At 38.7% G+C, this 25,845-nt stretch overlaps 2 protein-coding genes across 3 annotated transcripts in view; one reads left to right on the top strand and one right to left on the bottom strand.

The window, feature by feature from the left end:
• tok (tolloid-like protein 1 tolkin) overlaps window positions 1-19,888 on the bottom strand; it is a 68,355-nt gene extending 48,467 nt beyond the window's left edge. Inside the window, exon 1 of the mRNA XM_019061247.2 lies at window positions 19,204-19,888. Coding sequence (XP_018916792.2) covers window positions 19,204-19,384 — 181 coding nt within the window. The 5' untranslated portion in view covers window positions 19,385-19,888. The remainder of the gene's footprint in view (window positions 1-19,203) is intronic.
• The window catches only part of LOC109043938 (seminal metalloprotease 1-like), a 30,706-nt gene continuing 6,018 nt past the window's right edge, over window positions 1,158-25,845 (top strand). The window contains exon 1 of one of the 2 annotated variants that reach the window (XM_072298178.1): window positions 1,158-1,330. Coding sequence is in view for 1 of the 2 variants with exons in the window: in XM_072298177.1 (XP_072154278.1) it covers window positions 25,694-25,843 (150 nt within the window). In the remaining variant the exon portion in view is untranslated. Of the gene's footprint in view, window positions 1,331-21,845; window positions 25,844-25,845 lie in introns of those variants that run through there. The other variant, XM_072298177.1, reaches the window with a different exon arrangement.

Raw genomic sequence — 25,845 nt, 5'->3', positions numbered from 1 at the left:
GTTCATATACCCATTGGTTTAGTGGTATTTTTTTGGTATTTTTCCTGCTAGAGTATAGCTGTATACTTTGTGAAAAAAATTGACACTGAAGCTCATTTTTCCAACTTAATATTCGAAATCAAAGTCCAATCAGGCGTTATTAGCTACCATGCAAAGTTTTCAAAAATTAAACGCGTTTCCCTCAAAAGTGCTAAAAATTTACTTAGCTCCTACGTTTTTGGTACCCCAAATTTGTTGTCAATGGTCATATTGTGAAATTCTTACTGTCTATTGAAATGAAAATTCCATAAATGAACTAAATTGGTAAGTCTTTTATTTGTTGGCTATTTAGAATTTAATATTCATGTGCTTAATGAATTTTTCATAAGTATCGGGTAACTTTTAGTGTAAGCTCATGCTGAAGCAAAAACGGTTCTTTAAGAGTTGGCAACTATTTCCTCTCCTTTTAAATGTAAGTAAAACAATCGACTCTAGTTCAGGCAGGTTGCATCGCCTTTAACCGACAATTACAATGGATATAAATGAGGAAAATCCAAAGTTGCCAACTTGCAAAAATCACCCCTGTACTAAGGACCAGCAGCGTGAAAATGTCTTCAAATCTCATCCTCCGCTGTATCATCAGTTAAAACGCGCCTTCAATCCTGACTGATGCAAAATGTCTCTCTCTTTCCATCTTTAACAGCTTCAGAGTAGATGTCACTCAAGAATCTTTGCGCACAGATTAAACATGCATTAATGATTACAAGAAGTCAATAACTTCATATGACATACAATTAACTCAGAAGTTTCACAATGAAGTGTGTCTTAGTTTTTGTACGTCTTTCCTACGATCGCCTTATTCATCAATATATAACAGAATCAATGCAGAGAAGTTTTTTCTGGGAAAGATCCGCGCGATTCCTCTTTCCGCGCGATTCCTCTTCCTCCTGGACGCTTTATTTCTTTTGCAATTAATAATAAAATGAAATTAGCGATATTTTATACAAATATTTTTCAATAGGGCGTATTTCCTAATTGAAAAAGGTATGACCCCTCCTCTCACAATCAGTCTTTCAAAGAATTCATCGCGGCCGGCGCGGCGTGTGAGGTGGACGGGCTAGAATGGAAATCTCTGCTACTTTAGTCCCAGTGTCAAAAAAAGGGCCTAAAGTCTGAATCTAAAGGCATTCATCTCGGTTTTGAAAAATGTATGTGCGTACTATGAACGACTTCAACCGCGAACCGGATGGTTGAATAAACAGAGCAACAGACAAAGAAGATAAAAGGAAAATGGAGCGATTCTATTGGTAGACGGTGGTTGGTGGTGGGGTGGTTGCAACGAACAAGTGGGGTAAGTTGGAGTAAGGGAACGCTCCAAGAGATTATGACATTAATTTTGCTTGTATAGAGATCAATTTTTATGAGCGAAAATTAGACAATGTGGAATGCAGCTGTGGCGGGGCGTGAATGATCGATTATCGATATTTCCCCATTTGAAGCTGTAGCAAAAGATCGATTATTTACTTGTTCGTTGCGAACACCCTGTTTCTCGATCCTTTGCCATAGGTTTAAATGGCAGATCAATCGATGTATGGCAAAATACGCCACGTCACTGGAATGCAGTTAGGCTGATTTCAGTTTAACTCGCCCAAATTAAAATTACCAATGCGTTCAGCTCTTCAAGTGAAATAATAATCCCGAGTCCAGTTGCACCAATTCACCAAAATGAATCAGTCACCCCGCAAAGAGTTAATTAAAACCAACTCAAACCTCTAAAATTAGTCCCAATTATCGCAACTTTAGTCCGAAGCGATAAGCAGTGTCATAGGTTCAACCTAGCTTCACTCTTTGAACGACAACGAGAATCAGTCAAGTGGCTTTGCTGTGATTTTGATGGAACTGGAATGATACACCCGATACGCTGTCATGCTGAGTAAGAAAGTCTTAAGTGCTTTCAGACGTTGTCAAATTTCCCTTGATAAGTTACGATTTTTTAGGGGCATTTGTGAATACGTCGAAGGCAAATAGTCAAATCGGGCATTGTGTCAAATACCTAGGCAAATAGTCAAATATTCTTACTTAGATTGAAATTTTGATTCTTTACTCTAACTTTAAACAAAATAATTCGTTGCTCCTGTGAGAAAAAATTCTCTGTAAAAATATGCAGCATAAAATAGTATTTTAAACAATTTTAAGATCCTAAAAGCACATTTCTCATGAAAATTTCAGCACGTCAGAAAACATAAGATTTTTAAAATTTTAACATTTAAATGTGCAAAAGGCATGTAAAAAGGAAGGAATACGAAGAGTCCGCGGATTTGAAGAGTTATTCTTCCCGAAATATTGAAAACCCGTGAACTCTTCGCCATAAATTTACAGAATTCCGTATAAACTGTCCATATTTAACTACCGGCCTGGGCATTTGATAAAATGCCTGATTTGACTAATTGCCTTCGACAAAAATTTATTCTTCAATTTTTTAGTGGATTTCATTCGAAATTTAATCCAAGGTACCTGAAAATTTAAAAGAGGAGACTCATAAATTTCCTCCAGACTAAATATTTTATCACGAGAAATTTGGCAATCTTCAAATGTTCATCCGACGTTTTTCCTTCAGCCCAGCGTCCATTCGTCTACGCGAGGCGTCCCTCGTAAAGTGATAGATCAGCTATCCAAAATATTCGCTTTAATCCATTCGGCTTAATTATGGAGCAATGACGCGAATGCTCCGCTCAAAACATGTTCGCCCCAATACGTACAGGCACCATTATTATCCTTTAATCCGTGCTGTCCCTAATTAAACACACTCTTAGTTTCGAATTTCATTGTCATTAATTCGCGTATGTACGCGCCTCATGCGTGCCCATGCTTATACTGTTCACCTGCACCCTGCACCGGAAAGTTTACATTGGTGGATCTGTACAGGGTTCCCCAATATAGGGTGTGCAAATATTGTGCATCACCAATCGGTAAGTCTGAAGTGGAAGAAATCACGGTATGCACTATTGTGGTGGATGACGTCATACGCGGTGTTTTTTGAAAAGCGACATTTCCTGTAATATTAGGCGTAAATTCGTTTGAACAGATCCTATTGTTTTTTGCTGTTCTGTAAGCTGATACTATCAAAACGTGATTTTGCGACGAGAGTAACTGGCACATTAGCGGAGCTGACCATTTTTAATGTCACAAGCAAATAGTCAAGTCAGACATTTTGTCAAATGCCGAGGCAAATGGTCAAATATTCTCACTTAGATAAAAATTCTGATTCTTTTCCTAATTTTAGACAAAATAATTCATTGCTCCTGTAAACAATAATTCTCGGTAAAAATGTGCATCATAAAATAGTATTTTAAAGGCCTTTTATCTCATGAACGAAAATTTATCATGTAATTTTCAGCATTTTATAAACTACAGAACTTTGACAGGTTGCTATAAAAATATATTTAGGTCTGGATACTCGATCAAATTCCTAACCAACTCTGATCAAAGCAGACCAGTTGATGACTGATGGTCACCATGCAACAGTCTTCTTTGATCAAAATTCGACGGGCCGTCAAATTTTGATCAGAATGGAGTGCCACCATTCATCATTTTCTGCCGTACGAAACATTTTTGCCGAGTTTTCATCTTAAAACTAAGCAAAGTGATGATTTTAAGACTGATGATTCAACACTTTGATGGTTATCGGTTCGCGAATTTGATCGTATACAGGGCTGGATTAAGGGGGTGGCCACATGGGCCGCGGCTCATGGCGGCAAATCTATAGGGGGCGGCAAATTTTGCAATTTTTTTAAATGGAGGTATAAAAAAAATCGGATTAAGAAAAAAAAATTGCAAACGAGAGAAGGCGACAAAATCTCTCATTTCCTGAGAGTAAAATAATTTCTAATTTTGTCGTCTTTCAGAGATACAAGAGACAGCACCTTTAATTATTCAAGTTAAGAGAGAAACCAAATAGTTAAAACACGCAATTTGGCTCGGAACTGAGCAACTTAAAGAGTTATGATGACGAGGACTTGAGATGAAAATGAGCATCCCTCGGCGCGGCGATCGGCATGTAACACATATTAGCGCCTAAAAGACTGCGTGAATACTACATGCATTGCGTCAAACACTGTGCGTTCAGCAGCGGTCGGCGTGAAACTCACAGCGCCTACAAGACTGTCGGAATACTTCACGCATTGCGCCAAACACGGTGCGGTCAGCGCGGCGCGGCGGCGGAAGTTAAAATCATTAATCCACATTCATGTTTGTTCGTTCGTAATTTTTTCGTTCATTTCTTATGAATGAAAGGCCTTGTCCACACAGAGATAGGTTTACGAAACTTAACTTTTGCACAAAGTTCCGTGAACTTTTGCTAGTAGTGTTGACAGGGCTTTCGCAAAAAATATTTCCAACACGAGTAAACGCGTCTTAGGCACCCCTCCCCTGCTGGCACGTTCATTTAATGGTTTTTATTGATGTTTCAAAACGAATGAGAAGGGGGCGGCAAGTAGGTAAATCCGGCCCTGATCGTATATCGAGACCTTTTGATATATTAAAGTGAATTATATTTTGAGAAAATCGAAATTCCAGTCTGTAGATAAATCCTTGAGGAATGTACTCGAGTTGAAAATCATTTCCCGAAACGAAGACAAAAGTACTGTTTATGAAGTTAACCATCGACATCGATACATTGAAATCGGTTGCAAAATGCATCAGAGTTTTTTACTTTATTTTAAGACTTCAAGGATGAATTTCGGCACGAACATTCCATATTGATCAGTCTACGGACCAAATTTCAATTTCCTCAAAATAATCAACCAAATGCACTGGAAAAAAACCACATTGGATCTAGAGTCCAGACTATTGAAAACATTGACAAGAAAAAGGACTCTTGATTCAATCAGATTTAAGCTTAAATCAAAAGGAAATCCGCTCAAATTAAGAGGCTTGGTTCTTGATTTAAGCTTAAATCTAATTGAATCAAGAGTATTTTTTCTTGTCGATGTTTTCAAGAGTCCGGACTCTAGATCCAATGTATTTTTTTTTCCAGTGTGCGGTTAAAATTTGAAAAAAATCGATCGTACCCTCAATGCATTGCACAAAGGCTGAAGATCCACCTTAAACTGCGAAATGCGAAAAACAAAAGAGGGCTATACAGCCGCGCACAGATATGTGTTAATGAACTGACAATAAGAAACAATGCGGATCCGATGTTGATGGACAAATGTGGACATCCTCGAGGTCGGAGCATCGGGTTGGGGTTGTGCTCGGCGCGTGACGAGAAGATGCCCACATTGTTTTGTTCGACAAAAACACCCTATCTCCGACGTACGGCTCATGACGATACGTGGTTTCTGTCGAGTACGGTAGCACATTGCTCTTGTTTACAAGTGTAGTTGTCAACTGTCGACCGGCGCGGTAGCCAATCGAGTTGAGTCCTCCGTGGATTCCTTCGCCATACTTAACCCATTTTTTTTTTAAAGCCACGTGCGCATAGTGTCCATACTCGTGTCCTTCCCTTATAAGAGACATGTTTGTTTCAAGATGAGACATGCGGTAGGAAGGATCCATGCGCTTCAGGGCTCATCTGATGATGCGCATGTGCTGTTTCAAGATATATCGGCTCACTCCTCTTGAATCACTCCGGGGACTTGCGAGCGGGGTTTTCGCGTCCGATATTCGAGGTTTTTGAGATCCGCGCGTTGGTTGTCGGGTGGGAAATTTTGATTTTCAAAAGACTCAAAATACTTGAAAAAAGGATGAGTTGAGTGACATGGCTATACATATGATAATCACCAAACGGACTCTGTGGTCGCAAAGGCCCTAACTCTAATCGCATCTATCAAGAGTATGGTAAATGCTATCAGATGTCTGCAGAATTTTACCGCATACAGTATCACTGAGCCAAAATCAAGTAGACCAATGTTAGAATTTACTACACTTCTGATATAAATCGCGATATTTGTTTTTTTTTCAGTGTCTATCTTACGCACTCTGCCATTTATTACGGACTCGTTCTCTCTTAGAAATTCCAAAATAAAGAATGTTTTCAAAAATATGAGATGTGTTTGATATGAGGTTGTGCAGCACCCCACGTGAATATGAATGAGTTGTACGCGTGGATTTAAGAGGGTCCTAAAATAATATTCACGTCGAGAGACGCGGGTAAAATTACAGCATTGCATAAAACTCGACGTCGTAATTATATGAATTTTCTAAGCGAACTGATTCGCCTGCATTTTTCAAGGTATGCAAAAGCGCGTAGTTGTGGTATCAAATATCACGCTTTAGAAGTAAACGATTTTAGAGGAAATCCATTCTTGCTATTTAGATTTTGCTACTCCTGCTCGGGGAAGCGTGTTTTAATTACGGTGCGTAATGAAATCGAATCATTTTACAAGAATGCTGATAATTGCATCGTAAGTCTCAGCAATACCTGAACCAGATTTTGAATTTTCACCCTTCATTTATCGAAACAACCATGATATCTTATCCATGCTCAAGCTCCGAACACAACGCAGTAGCGGCAACATCGAATAGAAGCGGCCCTACCGTTTTGAAACGCTTAATGATTGACGAGATTGGCCTAATTTCTCACTCTTGGTCTCCTAGGGGAGCAGCTCCTGTCGCTTGCTCTACGATGCCTTTGACTTTGATTATTCCCGATAACCAGCATACCTCTCGCAGGTACGCTCCCCTCCTCTCCCCCGAGCCAGACCATAACGTAATTTTCCTCAAATAAAGGCAATAGGCATGCCTTTGAACGGAATTCAAATCCTGGTGGAATTTGAGTGGATGACTGAACTATGAGTCTCAATCGCAATTGGATCGGTTTCTAGCAGAAGGGCCTAAGTCCACAAAACCGAATTCTACAGGAGACGCAGAATGCTGATTATCTCGTTAGGCCAGATGATCAAACATTTCCTTGAATGTTTAAAGGATGGGCCACATTTTTTTTAAACTTCTGAAATAATTTTTTTCCGTTGGGGCGATTTTTCATGCCCGTTTAGACACATTTTCAGTGTTGTAAAAAATGAGAAAAAACAGGCATTTTAAGTGGAAAAATTAGGTCGAAAGTGATTTTTCAAAGGTTATATCACTCATTTTCGTCATTTAAGTCAGAGACTGGAGGTATGGCTTTAGATAATGACACAAATTTACAGGCATTGTTCGTTTTTTTCCGAAGTACATAACTGAATATAAATTCAGAAAATGTGTAAACACACTCTTTAAAGGTGGCCAAAAATGGAAAAAAAAAGAACTTAGGCCCCTCCACCAGAAATGGAATCATTTAAAAGGATTTCCGATCGAGAAAAGAAAGAAATTAGGGAGGAAGACATAATTATAGAAAACCAACAAATAGGTAATGAAATTTGGTCATTCTCGAGAAAAAGGGCATATACATTGACAAAGGAAAAAACTTGCAATAAAGAAATTTTCGTCGAGTTGGGTCGGAAAATCAAATTTTTAAACTTCGAGGTATCCTAAACGTGACTGCTTAGAATTTAAAATACATTTCTCCTTAGACAAAGTGCTTTGAACTGAAAATTTTAAATTACCATTCCTTTGATTCGCCTTTACACTTTTGATCGGGTTTTTGACCCACACACGGACAAAAAAACTCCGCATCCGGCCGTGGAATATAGACATACCCTCCGCGTTCCGAGCGTAGCACCTTGGAACTTTCAGCAGGTCAGAGCCTAAAACGGGACGGGGTGTCTATATAGACCGTAACTTTTTTTTTCAGTGCAGAAATTTTCGTAAAATACTCCTCTGTGCCCTGATATCAATGAATCACTTTTCAATTTTTTGAGGTCTCTCTTCCAGAGGACGATTACTAATATATTTTTGTAGAGATTATTGCTTTTATCGTGCGTATAAAAATTGGCATGTTTTAAACCACACCCTTATCCTTTCAGAATTATGACGAAAATTTAAATCCATCACTATCAGAAAATCTGGTTGTGATGTATATACTAGCCCTTGAGATGATTTACTTTCTACTTATCAGTCGATGAATTTTGCATAGCAGTTTTATCTCCGACGCGGGAAGAAAAATTACAAAAAGTTACTTTATCTAGGAAACGTTAATCCCAAGGAAAACCGAATCCAAGATTCTCACGCGTGACATTGACCTTAGATAATGAGAAAAAGTGTGATGAAAATTTACATAACCATTTTGTATCATTCGTTTCTTAAAAATTATGAGTTCATTTCAAACTGCGACTGAGTGCATTTCTTGATGAAGACTGGGAGATTAACAGTTTCATATCGACGGTTCGACGTTCGGGAGTGTATGCCTTCTTAATTATTTATCTACTTGCCATTCCTGGCATTGTCAAACGCCCCTAAACATTTTGAATCATTTTAAATTCAAGATAATTTCGTCGTTTCCCGGACGAAAGGACATAACTCCATTCCAAGGTTGCAAAATTGACTCAATTCAATTTTTAAAAAGAATGTACCTGTACCAGTGCAATTATTTTTCCTAATTTTTCTGATTTTTGCATGGAATTAGAGGAAAAATCAGTGAAATTATCAGTCAGAGATTCCCAAGGTTCTACTGATAAAAATAAAATAGGGAAGGGAATTTTTTTTTTTGAACAGAAGTATAATGGGGGAAGGAAAATTTGGCAACATTGAAATGGTGTTACGTTCTTTCGTGATGGCAACGATGATTTTGGTCCGGCTGAACACCCTAAGCTCAGTTACCTAATAAAAAAATCGTGCGTTCTTAGAGTAAAAATATAAGCTACATTTTTCCAATCGATAGAAATTTGCATTATCGAGATGAATAAAACTACCAGGAAGAGAATAATCCTTTGCGAAAGTATCCATCAAAGTTTTTACAGGAATTATTTAATAAGTTAAAAATCAGAGATCCCACGAGAGCCTAAAGTTTGTTGACCAATCAGAGAACGACACTTCTTTTGTGGTAAAAGGATTGGCAATCATTTTCTTGCACAGGTACTCATTTATTGGGGTGCTACAACTAACGACAACTCCTGCATTTCTGAGGGAGTGATAAAAGTAGGAGCGCCTTCAATATTTGAATAGGCAACACGCACATTCGTGGAACACGAATAGTTGCATCAAGGCGCCACAACCAACTCTGTGTTGTATTCATAGGTCGTGATAAGAACCGAATTATTGGTATTAGATCCCCTGTCCTCGTGTTACTGATTTGCACTCCCTGTATACTTCCGTGCTCGAGGAACGTCGTATGACCCTTTAGATGTGGCCAAATTTCTTTTGACTAATCATGAATTTCCGAAAAAATCTGTAAATATTTGTCTTTCGATTTTTCGGAGATTTTTGTTTCCAGTGTGATCTACAGTGTCTAAAAAAGTCAAGGAAACATATTCATAACTTTCCTTAAAAATAAATTTTTCATTGCCAGCAATGTGGCAACGTTCAAATTTTCATTCGGCGTTTGAACAAGTGAAGAGGTGAAAAAAGCCGTCAATTTACAGTACAGTACAGTCCAGTATTTCATAGTATCTGATCACTAAAATCAACTTACAATTAGTTTTAGTCTTTGTAAACGCGAGTTGTCTTCATTTTTTAGGATATGCAACACGCACATCCGATTCCGTAAAATCTACGTCAATTTCGCGACCAAAGAGAAATTATGAAGGAGGGTCCTGTCACCCCGTTTCGGGGATCATTTCGGGACCTAGGGTGGGCCGATTATATAGATCTCAGGGGTCAATTTAAAACGATATTTTCCGTACTTCTTTTCCAATAAATTCCAATGCCATTGCATTGCAAATCGGTCGATAACCCCGACTTGAGTGTCATAATCCCTCCTTTACCCCTCAAGGGGAGCTAGGGGCGTTTCAGGACTACAAAATTTGGAATCCTTGGGGTCGATTCCTTTTTCAATGTCGTGGTCCTTCACTTTTAACATCCGAAAACAACCGAGAAAAAAACCTGGCACGGGTGGCCTTGGACACCCTGCATTCAGAGTTAAACCTTCGATATCCGACACGAACATTTGCGAGTAACGATTTGCCCGGAAGCGAAAATGCACAGGGAAAACTGCGAGATTAAATGTTTAATTGAGACAGCCCAGAAGTAGTTTACTCCTCTACCTACATTCGGAAATTTACTGATTGACATAAATTCCCTTCATGTCCTGCACTACCCAGCGGCCACGAAACAAACAGGCACTGTGTGGATAGCGCCGGTCTGCCTATTGACTTTGCGAAAGTGGAAAACAGGGCTGCATTGTGGAGGAGCTGACCGGCTGAAACTAATCCACCACGCTTTTCGAGTTCTGCTGCGATTCGCCGAAACTGCCTGTACTGCCGAGCACATCGGCTTGTCCTCTAACTTTACCACAGTTTTTCAGATTAACATTAACGAGGTATGAATTTTTCGCGGTTGAGGGAAAATGATGATCAAACTTATACAAAGACCGCCCGCAAACCTGTTTTCCAACATCATACGGCGAAAATTACGCGATGGTGAAACAGTGAAACTGCAGGAACGCAAATCTCAGTTTGCGACGTTTCAGACCTCCTGTCATACTTAATTTTCTAAATGGAAAAATATTCAATTTTATTTTTCAAAATTTTCCCTGAGTTTTCCTCTCTGAGGCAATAGCGTCGATTTATTGCCATCTCTTTTGATGGGGAACAAAAAAGGAGATCAGACATTTTGAAATACTGCACACGAGATACGCCTTCCTGCAGTTTCACCATTGTATCCTCAGCATTCAACATTCTGGAACATGCATTCTGCATGTGCGCTAGAGACATTGCTTTTTCCGATAAATGTCAGATTGAAAACTCCGTTCTTTAATTATTTATGTTTTAAAAAAATTCACGGACCTTCATTGGATAAAAAAAAATAGCACGCATCAAAGTTGTATGAGTACACCAACTACCCTCCCCCTCTCTCCTCAAAAAAGATAAGTAAAGAAGAAAATGAAGAAGGAGAAGAAGAAGAAGAAGGAGAAGAACGGGAAAAACAGCTGGGCGTATAATGGTGATTATCATGTATTTTTGTAGCGTAGAGTTTATTATGCTACAATACAGTCAACAGTCTGGTTTTCCATCATCCACCAGTTTTCGGAAAAGTTGACCCCTCAAAAATCGAGTTTTCCATGAAAAATTCATGCATGATGTCGAAAAATGAGGGTCAATTCCGGATTTAGCGGCCTAAAATACATGGGAATTCATCTACATTATCCCTGAATATTTTTTCTTATCTAGGGCTAACTGGTGGACCTAAGGTCTTAGCGTGATAACTATTTAATGGGGCATTAGATAGCCTTTAATACAAGTGGTTGTCGACAAGAGCGTCAGGCCGGAAGGCTCCAAGTGAAACATGCCGAGATGTAAGTTCATTCATGAGCGATGAAATTTTTGCACAGGAAGTGAGAGGATGAGTTTCCAGTACTGAAGATTCCTCCTTTTGAAAAATAATTCCTATGTTTTTGTACTCTCTATTGATGACGAGCATATGCGCTCATTATCAAGCGGCTGTTAACGAGAGCCTTTAAGTTGAACTTCGGCCGGAGTAAATCCATTTAGTTATTATCACGTTGAAGTACGATAACGGAGCTGTTTCCTTTTATTCGAGCCCGGAACACGCTCAAAGGAGCTGAGACGTAAAATGGAGGATATCATTACATTGACATTCTTTATCGTGGAAATACAGATAGTTGTACGCGTAGCTTATTTATAGATGCTTATAACTTGAGATGATCTCTCATGATAACTTCTGCACCCCTTTATCCACCCTGTTCCCCTGTAAGGGAGGGTATGTAAAATTGGAGTTCATTTTATAATTAGGATCTACAATCACTAGCTCAGTTTAAAAACAACGTATGTACCATTAGTTTCCCCATGCAAACAAGTGTCTTTACGGATGAGCCAAACATTGTGGTTCCTATAATCGTAAAATTTAGTTAAATTTTAAACCGTCGAATTTTTCATGTGAGGCACACCGGTGAAATATGATTCTATTGTACAGCTTTACCTTATGTGTTTTTAGTTGAATAATACCTTCGAAGAGTATTGGCGTGCAAAGGCAGAACGTACCTCAAATTCTGCCCCAAAGACACCCCAATTTGGCCCTTAAAAATTGTCACCTCTTCTGTCTTTTACTTGAACCAAGACTTTATCTTAAAATTGGTAAATATCCGCGGGACAGAAGATCTTGGTCTCTAAAAACTGTTAATTTAATTATTGATGAGCTTGAGGTCGAAATCTCAACATCTAATCTCTGTAGCTCGACGGACATCTCTGCACTAAAAAGATTACCTCCGTAGACTATAGGTCTCTTTTACGGATAGCCTATACATATTTGAAATTTATGGGAGTTTTCTTTTCTATGGAAATAAAGTTTTGATCATCAGTTTTAGACGTGGATCCCAACAGCGGGTCGATTTTTGAATCGTTATCGAATGATCCCGATCGATAAATCCCTATCCTAGCAACGTTTTTTATCGACCAAGGTCATTCGATACCGATTCAACAGTCGAGCTGCAGTTGATGGAAGAGGTGAATTTTCGGTAACACCTATGGTTCCACTGGTTGTAACTACAGCACTATTTCTTTAGTTGAACGTTTAAGAAATGTATTCTACTCTCCTTGTTCAGGTGGATCAAGAAATTAAAAAAAGAAAAATTATATTATTTTAGGAAATAGTTCAATCAATTTAAAGGGCTCAGTGTTTTACAGATCATTTGCCGAGTGACTAACTTTAATGAGCGATCTAATTCTAATAGAAGACCATTTATTGAATTATTATCCAATTAACACGTTCAGCACCAATTTCACGTCTAACGATGAGAATCGATTCGACGGGAATAAATAATAAAAATTCTTAGTAGTTTAATTATAACGGAGCAGATGCGGAAAACTCGATTTTTGCTGTAATTAGATAGTCGGCTCTTTCATTTCTGCTATTTATTAAGGCATTAGGTAAGATGCAATCGTTTATCACAATGAAAGTAAGATGTAGAATTGGAGAATCTTCGATTTATCAAGTGCACCCAGGTTTCAAAGTATCAACTCCTAGAGACTCTTTAACTATGATAACGGAATGATAAACGCACAAAAAACGTTTCTCCCGTGATTTTAGGAACGTGCTAAGAGGGAATCTTAGTGACCATAATTTAAAATTAAGACCTCTTCTTTCTCAAAAATGATTAAAAAATGAGTTATGAGTATTAATTTCAAATTAACCATTACAAATGCAAGCAGTGCTAATAATAAGTCTTTTTAATTTTCAAAACTTGCAGCGCGTCTCTAGTTTCATTATTTTAACACGAGGACGATGAATTTTGTCACTTTGCGCGGTGATCGACAAACCTGGCAGGTAGGTTATGTGCTCTCATTGGTTTGCAAGGAAGGGTCAGTGATTAGGTACGAGAACCTCTTCCGAACACATCCCCTTTGAATGTGAATCTTTAGATACACGTGTTTTTTGATTCTCAGTATCTGAAATCAAAACGTCCTAATTTTATTTACACATGCACTTACGCGCTCGAAAAACGAAACGCAGGTCTTCTTTCTGATCCCCGGTCACACCGGATTTTCAAATTTTAGTTTTTCTTTGTATTCGTCCGATTACATTGTAATTTCTTTTGGAAACTGTAATTTTTTTTTGGAATTTTGTAATTTCTTTTAAAATATCAAATTTCTTTTAGAATATTGTAATTTCTTTCAGAAAATTGTCATTTTGTTTAGAACGTCAATTTTTTTTTTTTTTTTTTTTAAATAGAAAAGGGGGAAAAGTCGTCCGATTGAGAATTTCTCAGAATTTGGCTGGAGAGTTTCGGATGCAATCCTCATTATTTTAAGCTTTAATTCTCGCGATTCTATTGTATTTATGAAATTTCTAATAAGCTGCATGAAGGGTCCCTGTCTCTGGGTGAAATTGGATATCTTTGTTGGGACGATGGGATGGGATTATGAAGATGCAAAGTACTGCTTAATGTGTGGGTAATTGAGTGAATGGAGGCGCGATGTGTAAACGCCATTCAACGAGATATCCGGTGTTCATCAGACCCCCGCCGGCCGTGCCTTGGCGCGCTGGCCACCCAGGAGGGTGTCCGTTTGCCCTACCGCCCGCGCCCGCTGCCACAGCGCCAAGGGACGACATGCATCGAAAACTCGGCATGTCGTCCAGAAACATTTGAATAATTATAAAATGTCATTTACAATTCGCTACTTTGCAATTGTATTTGGCCTTACAGTAAGGGTTCATCAAGAATTCGGGGTTCGATTTGATCCCAGTTTTTTCTTGGTAAAATTACCATTTATGGAATTGGTAATTTTACCGAGAAATCTCAGTAAAATTATTGAAATTTCTCGATACTTTTACTGGACTTTGGTAAAAACGCAAATATTTTTTATCGATTGTGGTAGAATTACCGAGATAAAATGGCAAAGTTACCGGGAATTGATTACCAATAAAAGTGGTATTCTTACTTGAAAAAAACAGTAAAAATACCGGTTTCTAGGTAAGCTTACCAGCCTGTCTTGGTAAAATTACCAATAATTGGTAAAAAAAAGTGAGATGGTAAAGGTACCAACGGACCTTGGTAAAAACGCCGAGAATTTTTTTTTTAAGTGTAGACAAGGTACGAATCGAAGCGCTCTGACACACGTCTCTTTATCAGAATTTCACGTAGAACGAGATTCTTACATCCAAATTTTCTGAAATCGACTCCTAACTAAGATATCAATGTTTTTATTTTACATTAGTCAAGGGAATTTTTAATTGCCCAGTCACTAGAAACTCAATACTCTACGTGACTCGAATCACGCACCACAAAGGATTCGACAGGCTTCTTAATCGAACACTTTTCATTTCCCACCCTGTATGGTTCAAACTATATATCGACGGTGAAACTACCAAACCACGTATCTCGGTTTGCGACGTCGCAGACTTCCTGTCATACTTTATTTTTTAAATGAAAAACTACTTAACGTCCAGTCTTGAAAATTTCCGTGATTTTTCCTCTTCGCGCGGAAAAAATTCTGTGAAAATTTTAAGGAATGATATTGATTTGGTCTACTTCAAAAAAATAAAATGTGAGCGTAGATTTTTAAACACCGCAAACGAGATACGTGGTTTGGTAGTTTCACCGTCGATATATCTTGGTATATTGCTGAGCCAAAGCGTCAAGATTGAGGTTGCCAGATTTTTACATCGCAAAGACTGTCATGGTAACGTTTAGTGCGCGATTTGACTCACTTAGACCATTGCATTTTCATGAGCGGGAGGTTTGAATTCACGCGTCAAGAAACATGAAAAATCTTTGTTAGGTGTTAATTTCAGTAATTTTCGTTATTCGTTAATTTTCGTAAATTGTGTTCTACGTTAAATTTTAATTAGGGAACATGCATCAAAATACTCCACTTTGTACCCTGTCTAGTGGTCCAGTTCGCCTTCAATTCTAAAGTAGGCAATGTGAGCGGCTTAGGAGCAGTAATAGTTGCTTGCAGTGATTGTCACGTTTATTTGTATCCAGCACTAAATCGGTGAACTAGTGTCAACAAGGCCTTGTTTCCGTCTACAAAATAATGTGGACCAAGCACTACTTTACCACCTTGTTGAAAGCAACTGAAGCAAAGACAAAGACGCACTAAAACAATGAGCACGTAGAGAAGGATACGAAACTGCGAATAATTTTGAAATTATTTTAGCTCCACATTTCGACTTTCGACCACATTTTTAAAATTGATCGAACAAAAGACTCGCGACATAATGGACCACTAGACAAGGTACGAATTTCAGCATTCTGATACATGTTTCGCCACCAAAAATTCCACGTAGAACACGATGCGCACAACGAAAATTACCGCAATTAACTCCTTACGAAGATATTTAATGATTCTTGATGCGTGAATTCAAACCACCCGCTCATGAAAACTCAATGCTCTACATGTTTCACATAGCGCGCTAAACGTTATCATGACAGTCTCCGCGATATACAAATCTAACAACCTCAATCTTGACGCTTTGGCTCAGTTATAGCAAATTGCTAATAGTTTGAACAACACATGGTGGGAAATGAGCATTGCTCGATTGAGAAGCTTGCTGAAACCGTTGTAGTGGGCGATTTGACTCACGTAGAGCTTTGAGTTTTTTGTGAGCGGGCAGTTCAAATTCCTCGTGACCAATGTGAGATAAAAATGTTAGTATCTTCGTTAGGAGTTGGTTTCAGTAATTTTCGTTGTGTGAATCGTGTTTTACGTAAAATTCTGGTTGAGAAACAGGTATCAGATTGCTTAAATTCGTACCTTGTCTAGTGGTCCATTGTGTATTTCATTATTAGACTAATTTCAAGCAGACGTAACTGAATAAGAAGCATATCGACGGTGTAAGTCGGCAATCCTATAACTCGGTTTGCGACGCTGCAGACTTCCTGTCATACTGTACGTGATTTTGCACTTTGGCCAACGAATTAAGAATACCACATATCGACGGTGTAAGTCTTTGCGTTGCTTGAAATCGCGCTTTTTCCAACCTGCAATAATTATCAACGCTCATTGGCGCCTACGAGACTGCAGGAATACCTCACGCATTGCACCAAACACGGTGCGATCGCCGGCCGGCGCGGACTGCATGAATACTTCACGCATTGCACCGAACACAGTGCGGTCTCTGGTCTGCGTGAAACGTATATCGACGGTGTAAGGCGGCAATCAGATAACTCGATTTCCGACGTCGCAGATTTCCTTTCATACTTTATTTTTTAACCTAACCTAACTGCCATGATTTTTTTTCTCTGTGCGAAGAAAATTCTGCAAAAACTTCATGAAATGACGTCAATTTGTTCTCCTTTAAAAAAATATTTTCGGCGGAGATATTCAGACACCGCAAACGAGTTATCTAATTGCCGACTTACACCGTCAATATGCGCGCGATTAATCTATAATAACAACTACAAACACGAGAAATAGGGTAAAACCACCCTGTCCTCTTAGCATTGGAGTAATTTTAATCTTGCCTACGTGTTGATCACCAAAGTTGCGCTCATGGAACTCATGTTCACGAGAAAATTTAAAGAGCAAGATTAATTGCATCGCTTTTATTGGATGTCTCAATGCTACAGGGAACTAGATTGTGTTCAAACCCTGAGCACATAGTTCAGTAGCAATAATGCATCCAATTCATAATTTATCTACCAGCCCATTGGTTTTTTCTGCGTTAAAAAAATGCTGTTCCTCTATTTTTCCAATGCAGTCCAGAGCTCTGCCTTTTTTTACTCCGCATAGTGGGTAATAAAAAGTTAGCGCTTTGTAATTTAATCATTAAAGCGGAAAACGGTTGTTGGCTCTTATGAAGAAGTAAGTACGTACACATTATGGGTCGTGACTCCATATCAAAATCCGGGGGCGTTTGACTGCAAAGAGGATTATTATCGGGATCTTCAATTTCGCCGGTGCTACGGTCGAAAATTATTGGTTAGACTCGATTTTAAAGGAGGGCTGCCATTATTCTTTGCGGCCGAGTTGGATATTTTCTTGTCTTTCACTTTGGTTAAACAATAGCATGATGGGTTGTGAACTAGATGTTCGCTATGCACATGTAACATCCTTTTCATTACACCGTTTTTCCCGGTGAGTTACCCATTTTAACATTTTTTACTTTCTCAATTATTTCTTGTGCGGTAAAAGCTCCTCTCAAAAGTACATCATTTTTCACCTCTCCCGATTTTTGTTTTGATCTAGTATCTTTCGTTATCTCTGAGTTGCTTTGCACCCATTCATTTATTGTCATTTAATTCTGTCCATCAGAGTCTAATATTTTTTTTTAAATCACACTTTTCGAAATTCCGTGAAGAATAACATCTTGTTCACGATTTTCTTGGAGAATGCAAAATAAAGAAAGAAAAAAGTATATAATATACGGTGGTATCGTTACTATCATTGACACCCTTATGAACTCTCTGACCACCAATTTTTTTTTTGTCATGATTCATTCTACCGTTCCACTGGGCCGATTTCTATACATGATCATTTTGGCTGTAGACAAGCGACAGTCCCTAGATGAGCCCGACCCATTCAGAATTCGGTGATATGATCCAGATACTTGTATATAAAGTTACAGTTGTGAATAATTCCAGTTGAACAATGTAAAAGTTCATTTTTTGTCACGGTTCATTCTAAAAATCTACCAGGCCAATTTCATAATTTGCAACTGTCGATATGAAACAGTCTCTAGACGAGTCCGCTCTATTTAGATTAACTCACGGCTTAGAGGGTGCGAAGCGCCCTCAGGGAGTTGGGAATAACCGTAGCGGCCAGGGGGTGTATCCTAGGGTTATTGAATTTGGACGATATCCCGAAAGCCATTGTCAAAAAGTGATTTTTTTACGTACTAAGATGCATTGTGAAAGGGGCTCAACGAGCAAAATTACAACCACTTGTTTAGGCTCCCACGGTGGCCTTAATATTTGGTTTTTTAGTTAAAAATGTGCCTATATCTATGACTTCTCCTATATTTTTTGTTTTGAGCCCCGAAAATGACTGAAAAGTTCTGAAAATTTGATACAGTGAAGTCAATTTGGCCTAATTTGGTGCGGAAGTACGACCTGAGTAAAGAAACACAAGACCGCTGATGGGGTCCTACGTTCCAAGACGCAACCGCAACACCGGTAATATGCGGCTCCGCGTTTTTCGGTTAATCCTATGTTCGTAAGTCCGCATTTTACCAAATGGTGGAGCGTACTGGTGCAGTACCTTTCAGGTTAAAGGTCCTCCGTTTATCAGGTGTCTTTCGATCGGTCTTCGCATGAAGATCCGGAAGGATAACATAGAATCGCGCCATAGCGGTATACTGCGTTCCATGACATAAAACCTCTGACAAAAATTTTCATTTTTTGAAGCAGTTTGTCCTGAAGATCTACTGTGCCATATTCCATATTTTTGCGATCATCATAAGGCAATAATCTCCAGATGAGCCCGCTCTATGTGCTTTTTTGAAATATGACCCAGGTTCTTTAATAACACGATGGAATTGTAAACTTGCCCATGTAAACCATGTAGACTTTTATTTTTCTCATGATTCGTCGTAGAGATCTACCAGAACGATTATTATGGCCCTCCTGGCTATCATTTGGCAAAAATCTCTCGATGAGCCCGCTTATATATACCTAAGGAATGCCCTCTGAAGGCACAAGGCGTTCTTGTGGAGTTGGACCGGGTAGCGGTCAGAATGTTTACCCACTGGCATTTTATATTATTTTATAGAATGAGGAGATTTACTTACAAGCTTTGCAAGGGTCTAAGTAAATGTCATCTGATATGGCGTAAGGAAACCTCCTCTGCGTTAAGTATTCGATGGTGAACTGCGATTTGGCATTTTTCCTGGCCGCTTTCGTCGGGTGAAAACATAATAAAAGTAGAACAGATGAAAAATAGTAGCAGCTAAGATTGGTTGTTATTCTCATCTTCCTGAGAAATGCACCGAAACACTGGGATGAAAATTCGTATCGTAAAATCAAATTAAAAAAAAAGTCACCAATTTACAAGAAACCAGGATCCAAAATCACTCGAGATCAAACGGAAAAAATTTCTCGCGGTTTTCACAATTTTTTCTTTTAAATACGTAAGTCACGACACACAAATATCGTAGTTCCAAGAAATACACGCACTAAACCGACAAATTTTACTGGCAACGTGAACAAGGCGACGAAAAGTGTTTTAAAAGGAGGGTGAGAGGGATTTTTTTCTTTTTCGATCTCATCTTGCGGATCAACAGGTGGCGCGAAAAAACACTCGTCCGGGGGGGAGGGGTGAGCGTGGGTGGGCAATCCCCGGTAACCGGAACCGAGCGCGGAAAAGCTCGTGAAAAGCGGGGAAAAATCGCAAGTAGACGCGGAAGCGAGCGAGCTTTCTACGTGGCCGATCGTCGAGAGGACTGAGATGAACTGAGCCCTGAGCAGCCACCGATGATGCTGAACCCCCTCCCCCACCCCCCTCCTCCTCCCCGGACTGGATCAAAGCCTTGTGTCCCTCGTCCCGTTCCCATCCCGCGTCGCATCCCATCCGCACGCACAAGTCCCGATCCTCCCGACAACCCTTAAAATGCCGCGATTAAGAGGACACATCTTGACTCCATTCCCGCACTGCGTTTAATTGAAATGATTAAATCGTTTAATCATTTTTACATCATCTAATTCGCCTTTCAACGCGCTCTCTTGCCGGCCTTATTGAATCAGCTCAACGATGCGCTGTTGCCGTCTCGTCGTCGCTCGACACTATTCCGCCGGGCTGAGGAAAAACGCCGTATGAACCTTCAAGCGTTGCCAAATTTCTTTTGATAAAACGTGAATTTTCGAGAAAACCTAGGAATATCTTTCCTCTGATTTTTCGGATAATTTAGTTTGCTATTTCACTTCAAGTTCCTGAAAATTTCAAGGAAAGACATTCATACTTTTTCTCAGAAATCAACATTTTAATAAAGGGAATTTGGCAACTCTCGAATGTTCATACAGCGTTCTTCCTTGGCACGGCAGAGTAAGACTTACCTAGGAATATCTTTTTTCTAATTTTTCGGATAATTTAGTTTGTTGTTTCACTTCAAGTTCCTGAATATGTCGAGGAAAGACACTCATAAATTTCCGTGAGGATAAAATTTTATCGGAAGGAATCTGGAAACTCTCGAATGTGCATACGACGTTCTTCTTTAGCACGGCAGTAGTCGTCCTTCCCTTCGCGAAAGAACGTAACTAAAATTCAATGTTGCCAAATTTCTCCTCGCAAATCGCGTTTTTAACGGGAAAATCTTGGGCATTTCTACCTGAGGATTCCACTGATTTGTCTTTAGATCTCACGCAAAAATTAGAAACAATTTGGACGAAAATCGCATGGGTGTATTCTTGTGGAACATTGAATTGTTTAGGTAAATTTTGCAACCCTGGAATGGCGTTACGTTTCTTCGTCCGGGGAACGACGTATTGGAATCAGTTACACGGAGAAAAAGTGGCTTTCTAATTATTTTCTTACCGCGTTTATTGCGAGAAACCCGGAATCACTTAAATTTAAAAAATTAGAGTTTGTGGGAAAATGACCCTAAAAATTTTGAATACAAATTTGGACCGCGTTCAGCAGGAAGGAACCAAGCCACATTAACTTTAAAAAAAAATTTAATCAAGCAATTTAATTCTTTACAAGAGGACGGTTGTGCAGATTCCTTTCAACATTTTAGAGAATTTGCTTTGTTAAATGAAAAAAATCACTGAAATTTCCCGAAAATCTGTCCAACCGTTTTCATGTAAATAATTATGTTTGGCAATAGCTGATGCGGCTGGATTCCTTTCTACTCAACGCGGCCCAATTGTACCTCTAATAATTTTCTTATATCTGGTTTATTCTGAGACAGCAAAAGTTTTTTAATTTACAAAATAAGTGAAGGCGGGAAAATAACCGAAAAATTGAAAATACACATATTATGAAGTTCATCTTTTTCCTTGATTTTTCTTCCTTTTCGCTTTTTCCCCTTCGTTTTCTCTCTTTTATTTACAGCAGTGATGCAGTTTTGATAGCAGAACAAATATTGACGCACAATGGATCGAGCCAATCAGAGAGTTCGGACGTGAAATTTTTAACCAAAACTTTAAATTATGATGTTTTATTCGTCACGTTTTAAATGTTAAGGGGTGCTTTTAAAAGAAAATTTTCCGAGGAAACCAATGGAACCGCCTTTTTAAACCCTCAAAGTTTTGTATGGACGGAGTTATAAGCTTTTAAAGTTTCCAAACTTTTTCCTACCTCTCCCATTGACTCGATCCACTGTGCGACGGTGAAACTCCCAAAGCACATATCTTGTCCCCGATGCTTTAAAATTTTCACTCCCATTTTTTTTCTTTCTTCTTTTTTTTCTTTTAAGGAGAACAAATCAAAATTATGCCTTGAAGTTTTTCCAGAATTGTTTTCGCATAGTGGAAAAAATCACGAGAGATTTAAAGAATTGACGTTTGGAGGATTCCCACTTAAAAAAGAAAGACTTAAGAGGCGTCTGCAACTTCGCAAACTGAGATACTCAGTTTGCGAGTTTCCCCGCCGATATGCTCAGTTCAGGTCCTAGATCCCAAGATCCAGATATCCAGAACGACTGCGCGAACTGAAATGATGGCACACTTTACTAACACAAAGAACTTGCATAATTACTCACAAAAACCGCAGACATCCATACAGATTGCACTTTTCGTTCAGGTGTTTCCTGATTTTGCAAGTTGCGAAGTTTCCATTCGGTTTGCGAGCTCGGCAGATCGTGCAACGCTCTTTAAATAAATTATTCGTTCTCTTCACTCTTTCGAACGTGTTTCTGCCAAACGGAACTATCTGCATCATGACGTGAGCCTTGTTATTCATTCATTCTCGTGGGTCTCAGGGTTCATGTCTTAATGGGTATAGTCCCGTTTGGCAAAAATACGTCTATTTCAGAGGTGTCAAGCTCTGTGGACCAATTCCTCTGAATGTGCAAACGCTGAACCCATCTTCGATGCATTAAGCTCTGCAAATTTGAAGTGGTTCAAGATCGCGTTGGATACTTGCCTCGTAAGTTCCTCCTCGATAAACTTCCTCACTGGTGGGTAATTTTCCTTCGTGAAGTTTAAATTAACTTATTCCGAAGCTACATCATCGATGAGGATAAACATGTGCTACGAAAAAAAGTACAACGTATGAACCATAAACACGGTGTTCTATGTCGGCCGCACTTTAGGTTCATGAAACCGCACTTTTGGTTCTGGGAATCAAGAGTATGATTACACGAAACTGAAAAGTACGGCCGGTAGGGCTGTAGGACACCGTACTTTTGGTTGAAATGACCGAACTTTTTTTAGTGAGGCAACCGGAAATGTGCAGGGAGCACTCGTAAAAACCGCCTGAGACTCCATTAAACTTCATTGACACTTGGGTTTTTGAAGGTCTTTTATAGGTATGACCCATCAGCTAAATTCAATTCTTCACAGTAAGTACTTACACATTTGCAGAAAAATGTGGAAAGTAAAAAGTCCTACATCAAGGGCATCCAAGAGATTATAACAACTGGTGCAATTATCCTAATAGGAACTATGTACCACTCAACTCCTATACACATAGCTTCTTTTAGCATAAATACGTCCGATTTTAATCCTCTATTTCTGTCGGAAGTATTTACATCAAAAGGAACTGTTTCCACTCTGATATAAGCCCTGAGATCCATGAAAATACGTGCACAAAAGAGCTCCTATCACAATGAACATAGTTCCCTTGGGCTTAAAAACGATCTATTGTGCATTGCCTCTTGTCTATAGAATGACTTTAGACACAACCTGATTGCGGCAAGTTTCTTTTTGAAAAGACTCATTACCCAAGTCGCATAGATAGCATTACTGCTGCATCGGTGCGTCGTGTAGGTTGCCTATCTACTGATTGAAGGGGCTCCTTTTATCGAAAGCTATATTGCAATAAAATTGACGTAAATTGCATTGTTTCTTTGCATTGCAAATCGCTAATGTTTCTAAGACATTGACTCATATTATCGATTGATTAAAATCGGATTTTTTGACCAAATGTTTTGAAATATTGGAATTTCATGGTAGAAAAATTGAAATTTCATTTATTGCACGAAATTGCAATTTAATTTAAATTTTTTTATTGGACTGTTTAACTTGGATGGGAACATAACCTTTTGCTGAACGCTATCTATGTTTACGAATTTATAAGGGATTTTATTCGTATGAGTGATTTGGAGAAATATAAATAATAAAATAAATAAATAAAAAATAAAAACAAGCAGTAAGCTCCAACGCATTCGCGTCGGAAAGCGGCTCTGGCGACGGTAATTGTAGTCCAGAATGAGGGCCTAGACACATTTTGTCATTGATGTACAATCCGACAACTGTCGATTCATGTTTTGTAACTTAGCAGATTTACAAAGCCGGTGTATAAATGTGTATTGGCCCTTGATATGCAGAATGCATGGCACTATCACTTGTTGTATACTTTTAATTTTGAAGGCTCTAGTGATCATCTTCTTTTTTTGTCAAATAACTAGTTTGTGCAACAATAAGACTGAAACTGACTCTAACTGAAATTTTGTCTTTTTAGATATTTGGTTATTTTGTATTTATTAGATTGTATATTTTCACAGCCCTGAGATGAGAAACTTTGGAATGCATGGTTGATAAGTCGTTCAGCGAGGCTGCAAAAAATCTGCATTTTTATATCTGAAACTGTAGGTAATGGTTTTTTATATAATTGTAAGTCATGTGTTTGTACACATGCACCACTACAGCTTACATATTTATTACATGAATAATAACAAGTACCATTTTCTCTCTGAATATAGTAATAACTATTTACCTAAATGTAAGTACCAGTGGAGAAAGAAAAGAGGAAAATCCAGAAGGAAAGTAAGATAATTTTATTTATTCCATCAGTATTATTTGGTAACAAAATATTTTGAATCGGAAACATAAACGGAAAGATTTTGTATGTGTCAATTGAATACCCTGCACTTTCAATTTAACGAACGACGATTTTCTTTGAAGAACGAGGCGTTACAGACGAGTCCGTCCAGGACAAGTTAAAAAAATTCCCATGAGCCTAGTGACGTAGGTTAAGGGGCCCTTTCGCCAAAACTAATCGGAACTTTATGAATAAATTGCTTCATTTAAAAATCAAAACAATATCGAATTGCGATATATTACACGGATAAGATAGGGCTATGTCCTGTCGTAAGCGGCGACATAGAGTCGATGTCATTTCAATAATCGCCCCGATGGCCACGATAGTTGTTAAACGTTTACGGTTTCCTTGGTAACCTTTGTTTGCTATCAGCTGATATCGAGTAATATGCCTAGGGAGCTCCAACCACTGCATTCTTCCAAAAAACCGCGAAAACTTTAAAATTCAAAATTTCAAATTTTGAACGTAAAGTACATTTTTTCCATCACGAGATTAAAGCACAGACAAGTTTTGAATTATTGACTGTATCACCACGATTCCAAAAATATACTACACAACATAGCATTAGCTAACAATAAAACAATATGCAATAAAATAAAGTCATGACAAGGTACATAGTCGAAAATGGCGCCGATTCCCATCAACCAACGCGCGGTCTCTCCAATGTAACATGGTCCATTGATACTCCCCAGCCTAAAAGATTTCATAGTATGAAAGGACTATAGTAGTATGGTTACATGTTTATAGGGGAGGTATACGATATTGAAGGAGCGGGAGACTATGTATACGGGTAGCAAGTTAAAACCAGGTTCAACTCAGTTTTGCAAAGCAGAGTAATCAAACACGTCTATTTGCAAAAAATTCTAATATTCTGTCTATTAAAATCCCCGTCTTGGCTTTTCAATGGTCCTCTTTCATTATTGGCAATGCACTATCGCAATCGGTGATGCGTAGGTATCTTGACTTTAGCCGTCGATACGCTTGATTTACAAAAAGTAAACAGGTCTTTGACCTAGATCTAAACCTCTGGGGATGAATCGGTTCTAAAAACCGTTTCTTCAGTAGATAAAACTTTCCACTATCTCCTAATTGCAGGTGTCATTAGCTAGCCGGCTGATAATCTGCGTCATCTCGCCAAAACATCGCAACATAATATTGTCAATAGGGCGGTAGTTTGCTAAACTTCAGCAATCGGTACCGCAATAAAAATCAAATTCTGCAGGAATAAGTTTTGTGTTCGCCATAAAAAAATTGTATTTCATTAAATTCATTTTTTGGCCGGTTTCTGTTGTTGGGAAAAAATGGCGCGGATTTTTTGCGCGGCTGTTTTCTCACTTGCTGCACTGATGTCTCAAAGTTCGGCGATCTCGAGGAATTTTACGCGCGTTAAATACCCAGAGCCTGAAAAAATTCTACAAGACGACATCTTGCTTCCTCCAAATTCTCATGAGGT

Source organism: Bemisia tabaci, chromosome 3, assembly GCF_918797505.1.
Source record: "Bemisia tabaci chromosome 3, PGI_BMITA_v3".
In the NCBI taxonomy this organism is placed as follows: domain Eukaryota; kingdom Metazoa; phylum Arthropoda; class Insecta; order Hemiptera; family Aleyrodidae; genus Bemisia; species Bemisia tabaci.
The sequence above is the reverse complement of the archived record's forward strand: the minus strand, read 5'-3'. Positions and strand labels throughout refer to the sequence as shown.